At 39.1% G+C, this 13,725-nt stretch overlaps 1 protein-coding gene across 3 annotated transcripts in view; it reads left to right on the top strand.

Annotated features, from left to right (window-relative positions):
* The window catches only part of Rsh (radish), a 324,789-nt gene that overhangs the window by 223,216 nt on the left and 87,848 nt on the right, over window positions 1–13,725 (top strand). Inside the window, exons 1-4 of one of the 3 annotated variants that reach the window (XM_064055362.1) lie at window positions 1,274–1,375; window positions 1,834–1,975; window positions 2,209–3,923; window positions 7,362–7,637. In XM_064055362.1, coding sequence (XP_063911432.1) covers window positions 1,938–1,975; window positions 2,209–3,923; window positions 7,362–7,637 — 2,029 coding nt within the window. In that variant the 5' untranslated portion in view covers window positions 1,274–1,375; window positions 1,834–1,937. Of the gene's footprint in view, window positions 1–1,273; window positions 1,376–1,833; window positions 1,976–2,208; window positions 3,924–7,361; window positions 7,638–13,725 lie in introns of those variants that run through there. The other 2 variants (XM_064055367.1, XM_064055372.1) reach the window with 2 other exon arrangements.

Raw genomic sequence — 13,725 nt, 5'->3', positions numbered from 1 at the left:
GTTGCACAAAACTGCGTAATTATTACATATTTAGTGTGGGAGTCGAAGCTCGAAATTAAATTGCGAAAGTTCACCCTTACCAATTTCGAGTTGCAGAAATTAAAACCATTGCATTCGCACCGGTTTTTTGAGTCGATCAATCAACCAGCCAGAGCTCCGGTGTGTAAAAATATCAATGCTGTTTACTTTTTACGAATTTAATCATAATTAACCCTCTAACTTCTATCCATTTTTATTTTGAAGACTTGTTTGTAGCATCAGTTGCTCTTGACCTTAGCTTAATTGGATGATTTTAAGGGATATCGATTTTCATGTTCTTGATGTTTCTCAGCTTTTAGAAAATGTGATTAGTCTGAATTGGCTTCGCCCGTAAAAAGAAATTATCTTGTCTTTTTATTTCGAAAATTTCAGCCATTAGTCGAACATACAAAAGCGTTTAAGATTTGTTGCAATTGATATAAACTATTTCAAAATAATTGTTAAAGCCTAACTACGACATTAGTAAACCTCGTAAAGTTAAAGAAAGTTACAATTTTAGACTATATTCCGAAGTTATATTCTTTCAACAATAGTAAAAGGCAGGGGTAACACAACTAACTATCTGATATTATGAAATTTTTGAAATAAATTCAAATTTGTTTCGTATTATTCACAATAGATCAATGAATTTTTAAAATATATTATTAAACTATCACAGGTTAAATTTGAAAAATGAATAATGAAGTTCTCCGCGTAAAATATTTCCATTACATTTTTAAAGTTACACAACAAAGAATTTTTACATGTGCAATTTTTTCCACGTCCAAACCAAAATGATTTTTGGAGTTGTATTTCGAAAAATGCATTAATAATTGCACAAAAAGATCCTCACTAGATCGCTCTAATTCTGTTTTATAAATAGATGCAGTAAGAAAAGCATTTGAGTTCAACAGTTCAGCAAAATTGCTTAATGTTATAAATTTAGAGCGTTCCCTCTACAAGAACACGATAAATAATTATCCCGGCAGAAAATTAATGAAAATTAAACTTAATTAAATCAACCTAATACGCTTAATAAAAGCTTATATTTAGCGGAGCAGAGTACGCCGAGCATGAAAGTGTGTCCCTACGTGATTGATATGTGCACCTACAAACACAGCTGAAAGCTCCACGTTGGCGGAGGGTCCCCAGATGTCGCCCTCGCCCGGAGCAAATCAATCCTGACGTCATCGGCGTCGGAAAGTGGGCGCCGACGCCGTTTACGCTTTCTGTCGGTGCCCAGTTTAACGTCGACCGCGATACCGAATGCCGGTGTTACAGTACGCTATAGTCCTGCACAGCTCAAGTGCTTGATTTTTCGAGCTTTCGCTACTATGCTATAGTTGGTGTTAGATAAGTGAGTCTTGCATGATTCCATAAGACGTCTCCCTATTTATGTCTAGAGCGCACTTCGAAAACCGCCAAAGTTTCAAACTACTACGCTCAAACCACCTGTTACTATCTGTACCGGACCTAAGCGCGCTTTAACTTTCTTTGCAGAAGTAGCGCTCGTGAAGCTCAATTCGGAGTTCGGCGAAAGCCGAAGAGCAATTTTTGTCCCTTTTTAATTAATAACTTGAACAAGTTTCCAGTTAGGCTCTGTGCTCAGTTGAAATTCAGATTAGAAGTTCCGGACTCGAAGTGGTCCTTGTGTTGTGTGCTCCTTGCTTTTTTTGTCAGACGCATCGAAATTCTCGTCTAGAGGGTCTGTGAATTGTTGATTTGTCGTTACCCGTGTTAAATGTGACTAAATGTTGTGTCTAAAGACTGCGTAGAATTAGGCTAACCGAGGTAGTAAGTGTTTGGTGTTAGCAGGCAGGTGGAGGCGGATCAGCCCGGAGCGGACCAGCGTGGAGCGTCGCCCTCGTCGAGTCCAGGGGCTGGTAGGGTCTGTCAGAGTCCGGGCGCCAGAATGAGCCATGGCGCAGCTACCGTCGCCGCGCCTGCGCCACTACAGGTCCGCACTCGCACACTTTTAGGGTCCCGTATACAAACGTCCCGGCCCGGGGCTAGCGAGCCTCGGGTCATCTGGGGCCACGCTTTCATTCTTCATAACTGCCACAGCATGTTCATGCACCGCTGCAGCAGCTAGAGATTCCGCACTCAGCACTCATTGCCACTCGATCGTTCATGACGATGCACCCGAACTTTGCTTTGCCAGTCGAGTGAATTCGGACTTGTATTTTACAGGACAATGACGGCCATCTGCTTCGTCTGCAACCTTCCCATCCTGTCGCACCAAGTCGGGCTGGTATGGCAAGGAGGAAACGGCTGGGACGACCTGGTTCGCGAGCAGGTCGAAGAGTCCACGATCAGGCAGCGACTGGGCGGCCGGAGGGACTCCGCCACGCAGATATGCAGCATCTCGCCGCCGACAGAAACCCAAGAAACCTCCCCGCCCACCTCCGGCACTACCCGCCGCCGCCGAAGCTCTCTGGCCCAACTCACCGACATCTTGCGCGAATGGGGCGGATCGACGAAAAGTCGCCAGAAGCAGCTGTGCAGGAGGGAGACTTTGGCGGACTTGGCAAGGTCGCTTCCGTGGGGTCGCCAGTCGACCACCGAAGCTGGACCCACTCCGAGCATCTCGACCAGCCGGAAAAGAAGAGAATCTAGCGCTGACTCCGGTATCAGAAGCATGGGCTCGAAGTCCAGGCGGGACTCGCACCACACCGCCATCTCAGATTTTAGATCGGAAGTCGCCAAGCTGTGGCAGCGGCGGGAGTCCAACACCCCGACGATGATAACGGCGAGCACGTCGCCGAGGAGGGGCAGCGGGGAGTCGAGCAAGAGCGGCAGACGGGACTCGGTATCGCACTCGCACGGGGCCTCCAGAAGGGGTTCCGGGGAGAGCGGGAGAAGTGGTAGGCGTGATTCCACCACCATAATTACCCCACCGCCACCTAAAATCGTAGCCGCGCAAAAAAAACGTAGAGATTCACGCACGGTTAACGAGACACCCTACTATAGACAAGAACAAAGACCTTCCACTTCTTCCACGGCTTCAGATTCTACACCCATTGTAGCACAAATCGCGCAGATTGCCGCCTCTACTGCCACTACTGCCACTACTGCACCACCGTCGGTTACTTCCGAAACTAGCACCCAAGCTCTTCCTCCACCTACGATTATCACTTCCAGTGTTACTCCTCCGGCGACTTCGCCCACCGTGCAAGCTACAACACCAACGCACCCTTTATTGGCGACCAGAAGAGACTCCACCACCCAATGCGGCCGCTTAGGTAGGCGAGATTCCAGGAGTCACGCTAGTCCGGAGAGAAGCAGCAAGCTGTCTAGACTCCAAAGACAGAACACTGCTTACGACGAGAGCTGCTTGCCGCCTGGTGGTTGGAGTCGTCGGGGATCGCAGCCCACTGCTCTGAGTCCCGACGTTGACGACACCGGGCGAAAGGCCCGTCGTGATTCTTTGAGCCCCGATTCCGCTTCGCGCGGTCGACGCGACTCCCGTTCCCATTTGAGCCCAGATCGTTCTGGTGAACGAGATATTAGTCCTGTTAGACGCACCACGAGGAGGGGCCGCTTGCGAAGACAATCCACAAGCGTGGCGAGAGGTCCGGGACATCGGTCACCAGATAGCTCCAGTTGTTCGAGTAGAGACCCTAGTCCCTCCAACAGACCCGTTCCTCCCCCTACCGAGAATTACAGACCGACTATCCGTCGGCAGTCCACCACCGAAGAAATTCTTATCGCTAGAGGTTTCCGGAGACAGTCGACGACGGAGGAGATGATTCGTTGCAGGAATTTCAGAAGACAGAGCTCGCAGAGCGACGACTGTCAAAGATACAGAGGTAGGAGAGACTCCAGCGCTCAGATCCTCGACGGTACCATCGCATCCATGACCGTCGAAACTTCTAGCACGTTTTTCGACTCCAGCACACAAACAGGTAGGGATGTTATCACGTCGCCAGATGTTTAATTAATTCTCTATCTGATAACGTTCGGTAGCTAACATACTGTTTTAGCTGACCTGTTGCTTGCAGACGGCAGTTTCGCTCTGCTTTCAAATTTCAAGTAGACTTATCAGCAGCCCGCCTAAATTACCCTCCTACATTACTTTTACAGTCCCACATTTACAGCTTCGCGTGTTACTCTTGACCTGTCGTGGATTTAGATAAGAAAATTAGCATTGCCGTTTATTATGGCGTAATAAGCATCCACTTGTCTCGCTTAAGGGTGGGACGATTTCGCGTTCCCAAACTATGTCGTTGGCAATTATTCATGGAACCGCTGATGAGATAATGTTTCTTTTGCGATAAGAGCGACCACTTCCTGCGGCTATCGCGATGACGCCGCGTAAATTCATTAGGTGGCAGCAAAGCCCAAATTCAATGTGCGCGCCGGCATCTCAGTAATATTTGTGATAACACAGTTGGTAATCGATCGGGAGGTGGGGCCAAAGCGCCCCGACGCTGCCTCAGTGGTGCCGTGGCATCCGCAGCACGTGGACGTCGACGTCGTGGTCTTTCACTGCATGCACTCGAACTAAATTTTCAAAAAGATTCACTGGCAGGCGACGAATTTGTCGTTTTTGAAATGACGGGAGTGGTCGCTGACGCCCTCTTTTAGTTTCCGCGGGCAGGGCGCGCCTTCTGCCGATGATGTACATTTATTTACTCATTTTCGAGTTTGGAGCATGACCTTATCGACATTTCAGCAGCAAAAACAGGTACTTGTTTGTAATAAATTGGCGCTTCGGCAATGCGTTCCGATGCGTTTTCAATTAACAATTTATGGCGGCGATTTTTTCAAACTGTTGCGCGTATCTTGGAAAATCGGATAAGGATCATGTTAATGTATTGCCGTTATTGGCAACCTGTCATAAACGAAAAATATTACCATGTTCCATTCACGCTATTTTTTATATCGGGCCCGCAGATTCCAGAAATGCAAATCTATCTTGCCGTCACTGCGGGAAAAAATAAAAACACCCTGACAAGGCAGATATGGCCACAAAAGCCGCTTTTTGAACGTCGTTAATAAAATTAATGTAAGGCCAACTTTTTTTATAAAACTACATGGTAAAGCTCACGACCGCAATATTCGAGCAATTTGAATGCATTTTTCTTTACACAAAGGAACCACCGGCGGTCTGTGAATTAACCCCGAAACTGTTCCGGAGGGAAAGGTAGAGCGGTTAATGTCACCAATAACTAAGCCAAAATTAAATTACAGGAGACGTGACATCGCACCAAAGTAACTCTAATTAGTATCATTGAGTTTGATTTTTTTCTATTCGCCGATTTTGTAACAAACTTACGAGGAAAGGATTTCCTGGATGTAGTCTGATAACACGACTTTATACAAACAAATGATTAAGAGTGTTGTAAAGATGAAAAATAACTAAATCCGTTCTATTTTTAAAATAAAAGCAAAGCGTTTTCATCGTTAGCTTTGAAACTTTCAACGTTAACTAAAAATAAGTATTAAATTTCTATCTACGTAAATAAACAAAACCATTCTAAAAACTTCCGAACACGATGAATTTCGCTCGGCTTTTTGCACCTGCACCATCGTTTTATCCTTAATTTACTTTAATCTTCCAGACGTATGTCCCAAAAGAAAGTTCCGCTCTAATTCAAACTTATTGTCAAGTCAAATTATTTACACCTGAAACTTATCGCGGCATTCGTCCTGAATAACGAATTAATTTGTAAATTTAAATTCCATCTTTCCTTGAAATTTACTTTTATTTAAGTCTGGCCATTGTGGCTTCCAGAGCTCGCAATTACACACCACTAATTACAACAGGCGCCTGTTTATTTTGTCAGTATTTTAAATTACTTTTGAATTAGTATCAGTCCAAAAGTAAATTCATTATAAATGTACGAACTTGGATTTTCACAAGAGTTCGTTTAAATAGATATGGCAGTAAATATTTGTTTACTTAAAATTAAACCTTTGCATTTCTACATTTCTAAAAAATCCCCAAAGTTTTCTTCACGGAACTTTCCAAGCCTGGGACGCATAGCAAGTACCGTATGTATGTCAGAACCTATTTCCAGCAAACAATGTGTATATTAATAAGTTAAAAATTAATTATTGTTCATTTTTTAGAAGAGAATTGAGACATTTTCGTCAGCGTGTTAACATTCTTACTACAATTATAACAATCCTCACTTAAAAATACAAAACACAAAATGGTTACCAGAAATACAAAAAAAAGATCGGAATCTTACATTTTTATCGAACGGCAAGAAAACTACCTCTACTTCCGAAGCTACCACTCAGAAAATAAAAGTACTGCAAAGTTAGTCACATCTCATGACCCTCCCTTCATTATTTAATAATTCTTTGAAATAACGTCGTCAACATTTTCCTTGGAATAAGTATGTTTATTTTGATGTGTATAATGTGACACTAATCGTCTTGGCTTGTCAGAATTATGAAAAATTAGATACATTTTTGTGAAATATAGGATCAAATAAGTTGCATTTCTTTGAAATATACTTTGTTATCTAAAAAAGAAGAAGGAAAAATATCTCCCCTCAGAGGATATTTTTTAATAAACCATTTGGTAATTTTTTGAGAAGCGTTAGCTTTTCAGCCAACCGAAATTGTATCTAAGAAGTAATTTGAATCGTTTCGGAGGCTATTGGTCTCATGTAGTTTACACAGAGTAACGAACGCGGAAATCTACGCAACACCAAGAAAGCGTAAATCGAATATTTGCCAGAAATAGTTTACTTTACTCGAGAAGAAGAAATACGTAAACAGCATAAAACAAATATAGTCTTATATGATATGCCGTCTAATACACATAACAAAATTATTCTAAACATTTCCCCGAAAGAACTGATGACGTCATGTCAAAATATTATTAACTAACCTTAATTTGTAATTATTTTTATATAAGAACATATAACACATTTTGCAGAGTGAACTGAATCAAATTTACTACGTATAACGAAAATTTAGAAATAACCAATCTTCTTCCAGATACCTACCTATTTGTGTGCTGTGCTTCAAGTTTCCAGACGCACTGCATTAGTTATACCTCCGGCCACTCTCATACATAATATTTGTTATATTGGCCAGAGCTGTTAGTTTACCTAGACTTTAAAATTAATATACATCTAGAGGTCTTCATAATATTACCACAACAAGGTGCTGTGAAATTTTCAACGTTCCTGAAAGCAAAACTTCTCTTCAGTCATATTTTATACCACCAAAATCAGGAACCCTTAAATAATCCAATAAATCTTAATTAAATTCCTTCTTTCTCCAAAGGGGGACACAATTCTTGGAAGAAGAAGTAGTCACCAAGAGAAATCAGTCTTGAATACTCGCAGCCATTCTGTATTGTTTATTTTTGTCTATTCCAGAACCTTCGCCGCTGTACGACAATAATCACTACCACGAGGAATGTTTGCGATGCAATTCCTGCGGACTCAATTTGACGGGTCCCAACCAGAAGCGAGCAAGACGCTTCAAAAACCAGATACTCTGCGATTTGCACTTCGCTGACGTTGCTCTCATGGAGTGCTCGGACTTCATGCAGCAACTTCGCGCTTTCAAGCCGCAGTCCTTAGGCTGCGCCGTGGCCCGAAGGAAGTCCTCTACTACCCTCATTTTCCCCCTACCACCACAAGCATGTTCAGGTAAGTCAAATACTGTTTTTCGACTGTTTGATTCATGTTATTTTACATAATCGATAATGACAATGTTTGACAAACTGTAATCACCTTATTTCCATCATGTATGTAATCCAATTATAAGTGTAAGCGTTACTATTATAAAATCGATATAAGTTATTTGGGAACGTTATTATTTTTCAAGAGTAATTATATGCTATTGACAGCAATTATGATGTTGATAATGTATGAAAATATTTTGTGCTTCGATAAGTAATAGTAAGTGTTTTTGTGTAGTTTTTGTCTTGTCGTTTTCAACAGGCTTGTAGCCAAAACGAGACACACCTAGCTAGAATATAGGGTTTTTTTAATAACATTCAGAGTTAGTTGTTTAGCTATATGGCAACACTAAAAGTAGTCGTCACACACAAAGAAATTCTTTATGATTAAGGGTTCTCGGTTGTTGACTAGAGTAAAAAATCAAGGCGAATTCATAAACCACAAGTACAGAAATATGTTATTTTACGAAATGAAAACAATATTATGTAGAAAACGCGTCTGAAAATTGTGAAACTAACACTATACAATATAATGAATCCCTGAACCGCTTTTCGCCCTAACGACTAATGAAAATACTGAATTTTGCGATACTGCAGTATACTTCATATTGCTTATTGTACTTAAATAAAGTACAAATAAATTTCTATTTGCACGAGATGCTGTGGGATGAAAAGCAATAAGCTCTCTTCTATGTGCCACACACCAACATCATTCGACGGATACACAATTCTTTATTGTTTTCTTATCGCTTTCATTTATACTTTTATATAGCCATGCGCCACAGACAAAAGATTGATTTTATTGCTTTTCATCTCGTGTAAACAAGCTTTAAGATTGCACAGTAATCAGTTATGTCTTACTGTTAGTCACTGCAGCGATTTTTATATCTGAACTTTTCAATACACTGTCAAAATAGAAATGTCGAAGAATAGTTTTTCAATGACAATTAGTGTTACAAATCACAAACAAATTAAAGACAGTATTTTCTATTTTAAATTCTATTCAGTTAAGCGTTTTGGGTTTTTTAGCGAACAAAATTACACAAAGAACGATCTATCAAAACACTTTAAATACAATAAAATTGATATAATACAATAATTAACAAGAAAATAATTTTCGGCAAATTATAATAATTATCTTTACTTTCTAATCACCAAATACACAAATATCCCACTTTTTGTCATTGAACTATACAATTATACTAAGGGACAGTAACGGTGCCAATAATGGTCCTAGAAAAGTGCCTATAAAGCCAAAAATAATGGGAAATAAAAGTAGTAAGAAAATTGGCCCCAGAAAGCCCAGAAAAGGTCCAAATACCCCTAAAATAGGACCAAATACACTGATTAAAGTGCTAATTATCAGAAACAGTGGAAATGCCAAAGGTCCTAAAAGAGTAACTAAAAACGGGAAAATGAATGGCCAAATCGGAGTTGTGCTTAAAATAGGCAAAATTGGGCCGAATATACTCTTTAATACAGATAAGGGACTGAGAAGAGCCTTAGCTATAGGTCCCAAAAATGGTAAGAAAGTGACTAAAAATGGTAACAATTGAGGTCCCACTACAAGAAGTAAGGGTAAAAATATTACTCCCAATAACTTAAAACCAATTAATATTAAAAATATTGGCAAAAAGGGTAACAATATTGGAGCTAGTGGACCTAATAACGGTCCTAAAATAGTCAACAATTTAGGCCCAGCTAAGAGAACTAATGGTAAAAGTGGACCTAAAAACGGACCTAAAATTGGCCCTAATAACGGTAACGCGATAGGCCCTATTAATAAAAGTAACAGTAAGATTGCTATACCCAAAAATTTAAAACCACCCGGTAATAAAAATAATGGTAAGAGGAGTAAAAGTATGGGGGCTAATGGACCTAAAAGTGGTCCTAAAATAGACAACAGTTGTGGCCCAGCTAAGAGAACTAATGGTAAAAGTGGACCTAAAAACAGACCCAAAATTGGCCCTAATAACGGTAACGCTATAGGCCCTATTAATAAAAGTAACAGTAAGATTGCTATACCCAAAAATTTAAAACCACCCGGTAATAAAAATAATGGTAAGAGGAGTAAAAATATCGGAGCTAATGGACCTAAAAACGGTAGTAAAAGAGGTAGAATCTTACCCAAAATCAATACAGGTAACAAAAGTAGTGACACTGGACCGAAAAGAGGACCTAAAAATGGCAACAATATAGGCACTACTAAAGGTAACAAAGGACCTAGAAGAGATTTTACTAGGAGAAACACAGGTAGTAATGGTACTAAAAAGGGATCTACCAAACCGAGCAGAGGTGCTAATGATAGACCAAACAATATCAACAACCAAGTAGGACCCTTTAATAATATCGGTGTTAATTTAAGTAACAACGGTGCAATGGGTAATAAAAATGGTGCTATTGCTGGCTGTACCAAAAGTACCAGCGGGACCAGAAGTAACTGTAAGGGCTTAGGTAAAAGTGGTAAAATTTTGGGAAAAACTAAATTAATAAATGGCGCAGTAAAAACTAAAAAGTCAAGAAGTCCCCCAGGAGGTTTCACAAATTTTCTTATTGTTGTAAACACTGGCGTTAAAATTATCGCAAAAAATAGAATTAATTTTAATGTGAATGGTGTCAGAGGAGTTAGATCGGGTAGTGAAGCGTATGTTGATAATGCTGCTCTAAAAAACTCAAAAATGCTAGAAAATGCATTTGGAAAGAAGGGTTTAAAGAGCAGTAAAATTACAAACGCTGTTGCTAATGTTGGTAGCGACAAATTGTTACCTAGCAACTGTTGTACAATACCATTTTTTACAAGTGCATTCACTGCTATAGCAAATCCAAAGGGACCCAAAACTGGTGACAGTATGAAAAGCGGTAAAATCAACGGTAACATCTTCAGTAGTTTGGGTACAGCTTCCAATGGAAGATTAAGAAAATTAATGATTTGGGCGACTGTTGGATCTATAGTTTCTACAAATCGTCTCAAAACATCTTTCAAAACGTTTGCAATGGGTGTTAGGTGCGGTGCAAAATAATTTAAAATTGAAATCAAACGTATGCCTAATGGTCCCAATTTCTTTAAAAGTGCCAACAGAAGTGGAAATAAGGCCAAAGCTTGGAACTGTTTAACCACATCGGACGGAAATTTAGCGCCAGCTGTGGCTAGAGTAAAATCTTTTATGGGGTCCGATTCTGAAAAAATGTAAAGTATATAAAATACACGATATTTGATAAAAATGTCACCTGTTTCGACAAACAGCAGTGTCGAAATCATTACCCACAAACTAACTTTTCTTGACATTTTTCAGCGGGTACGTAATGCAGTGGGCTATTTTCTTATAATTTCGCTACTACTAAATTTAAATTTGACGTAATTTTCCTTAAAATTTTTAATCGGTTTGTGTTATTTGTAAATAACTGTTATCATACTAAGTATGGTTATTATATATTTCTTTTGGAACGAATGCATTGCATTAATTTTTGAACACGACCAACAGATTTCGCTACGCTACTTAAGTATATTCAGGTACACTAACAACAATAAAATAAAAATTTGCCACAAAAATACATAAAAAGAAGAAAAGTTTGTAATAAAAGTTTACAGTACTATATTGTTTACGAATTTAATGTTGATCCTTAAAATAAGAGAATATTGGCTAAGGTACAGAGCCAAGAGTGAAGTTCCTCTACAACATCTACAGTGTAGATATATAGACATAAATATTTCTTCAGTTATTCACACAGAAAATTTTATCTTTATTCATTCATCATTTTGTTTGCATTTTTGATTAAAAAGAGCCGAACTCATTAAGTGCTGTTTAACTTAATATGTACAACGCGTTAATTTACATAGTTCAATTGAATACAGTCCAGTGTTAGAAAGTTAAACATTAACAAGAGCATTTTCAGAAAATTTTATTGTCTGTTGATAAAAAAAGTTAATAAGGAGTGTTCAAACCTTATTCGTAGTTTAAGAAATAACAAAGATTTCCATCATCGAGTCTAGAGTATTCTGGGATTCCTAACCTTTCTTATGTAATTTGAAAATAATTCATATTGTTGGTGTAATAAGTAGCTTATATGTTGTAGGTATATTTATATTTTTAAACACGTGTACAAAAAAGCCAAAAAATAATTTACACAAAAAATAGTTTCTTAAGCTATTTACATCATACATCTTAATTTATATTATTGGATTACAATAGGTGTTCGTAATTAATAAAAACAATTCGATTTAATAAAACAGGAAAATTAAACCTAACAAACAAATTTTCTAACATTAACTTAAATACACGCTATTAAGCTAAAAAATGTAACATCGCTATTTCTACATTGACGTACCACAGAATTAAAGAGTGTTTGTTCATTGTGGTGCAAATTACTGTTACCCTACCAAAAAAGTATTTAATTTCCGGAAAGATTTTTTTATTCATTTAACTGAAATTTCTAACTCCTTACTGTTAGTAACGTAATAACAATTTGCATCACAAACAACATACGTCAAACAACAATTAACAGCGATGTTACTAGCAAGTACTACCAATCTCTAGCGGAACTACAGGATCGAAAACTTTTAAAATTGGAAAATTATATCTATCACAAAAACAAAACAAAAAAACAGATGCCACTATTTTAACTAGAATCGACTCTCAATCATGTTATAGAGACAAAAGGAAGAATGAGATAAATATTAAAACCTAAAATGAAAAGTACAGATTTCTGATCAAAAGAACAAGAGAAGGACAGTTCCCAGAAAAACTAATATAACCTCGAGCTAAGAATTACATTATTACACGATGTACGCCAATAATGGTCTTAGAGAAGGGATTGAAAAAATAAAAGTATAACATAAAAAACAAGAAACCAAGCGACGGAAAGGAAAAGTGACAGTTCCCACAAAGAGAAATAAAAACAATAACATCACTGGCAAAAATTATATAGTACGTAACACAAACAAAATTGGATAGAATATGTTTGTTAATGAAAATAAAGATTAAATTTCTTCTCCCAAAAACTTAAAACCACCCAATAATCAAAATAAGGCAAGGGGAGTAAAAATATGTGCGCTAATGCCCTTTATGAGCACCTTTATGTGGACCCAAATGTGGACCCAAATGTGGACCCAAATGTGGACCCAAATGTGAACCCAAATGTGGACCCAAATGTGGTAAAAGTGGACCTAAAAGTGGCCCTAACACACCCGTTCCCAAATGTTTCAAAACGCCTGGCAATGACAATATTGGCTGAAGATTTAAAATGATAGGTGCCAACGGACCTAAAGCCGGCCCTAAAAGTGACAAAAGTAATAAGACTGGACCCAAGAGAGGTCCTAGAAGTGGCAACAGTTGAGGCACTGCTAATAGAAGTAATGGTACAATTGGGTCTCCTAAAACTGTACCAAGAACCAACAAAGGTGCTAAAAGTGGTAACAGTGGGCCTAAGAGTGGCCCTAATAATGGCCCTATTATCGGTCCCGCCAATAAAAGCAACGGCAAAATTGGATTTCCTAAACTTTTACCATGATGTAATAAAGGTGCCAAAAGTGGTAACAGTGGGCCTAAAAGGGGACCTAATCGTGGCAACAATTTCGGTCCCGCCAATAAAAGTAACGGCAAAAGTGGTAACAGTGGCCCTAAAAGTGGTCCTAGTAAGGGCAACAATATCGGTCCCGCTAATAAAAGTAATGGCAAAATTGGATTTATTAAACTTTTACCATGATGTAATAAAGGAGCCAGAAGTGGTAGCAGTGGGCCTAAAAGGGGCCCTAAAAGAGGCCCTAATAGTGGCAACAATTTCGGTCCAGCCAATAAAAGTAACGGCAAAAGTGGCAACAGTGGCCCTAAGAGTGGTCCTAATAAGGGCAACAATATCGGTCCCGCCAATAAAAGTAACGGTAAAATTGGATTTCCTAAACTTTTACCATGATGTAATAAAGGTCCCAAAATTGGTAACAGTGAACCTAAAAGGGGCCCCAAAAGGGGACCTAATAGTGGCAACAATTTCGGTCCCGCCAATAAAAGTAACGGCAAAAGTGGTAACAGTGGGCCTAAGAGTGGTCCCAGTAAGGGCAA

This window comes from Zophobas morio, unplaced genomic scaffold, assembly GCF_036711695.1.
Source record: "Zophobas morio isolate AGI-343-1 ecotype UQ-CSIRO unplaced genomic scaffold, CSIRO_AGI_Zmor_V1 ptg000002l, whole genome shotgun sequence".
NCBI classification, from domain to species: domain Eukaryota; kingdom Metazoa; phylum Arthropoda; class Insecta; order Coleoptera; family Tenebrionidae; genus Zophobas; species Zophobas morio.
This window is presented reverse-complemented; position numbering and strand designations above follow the sequence as displayed.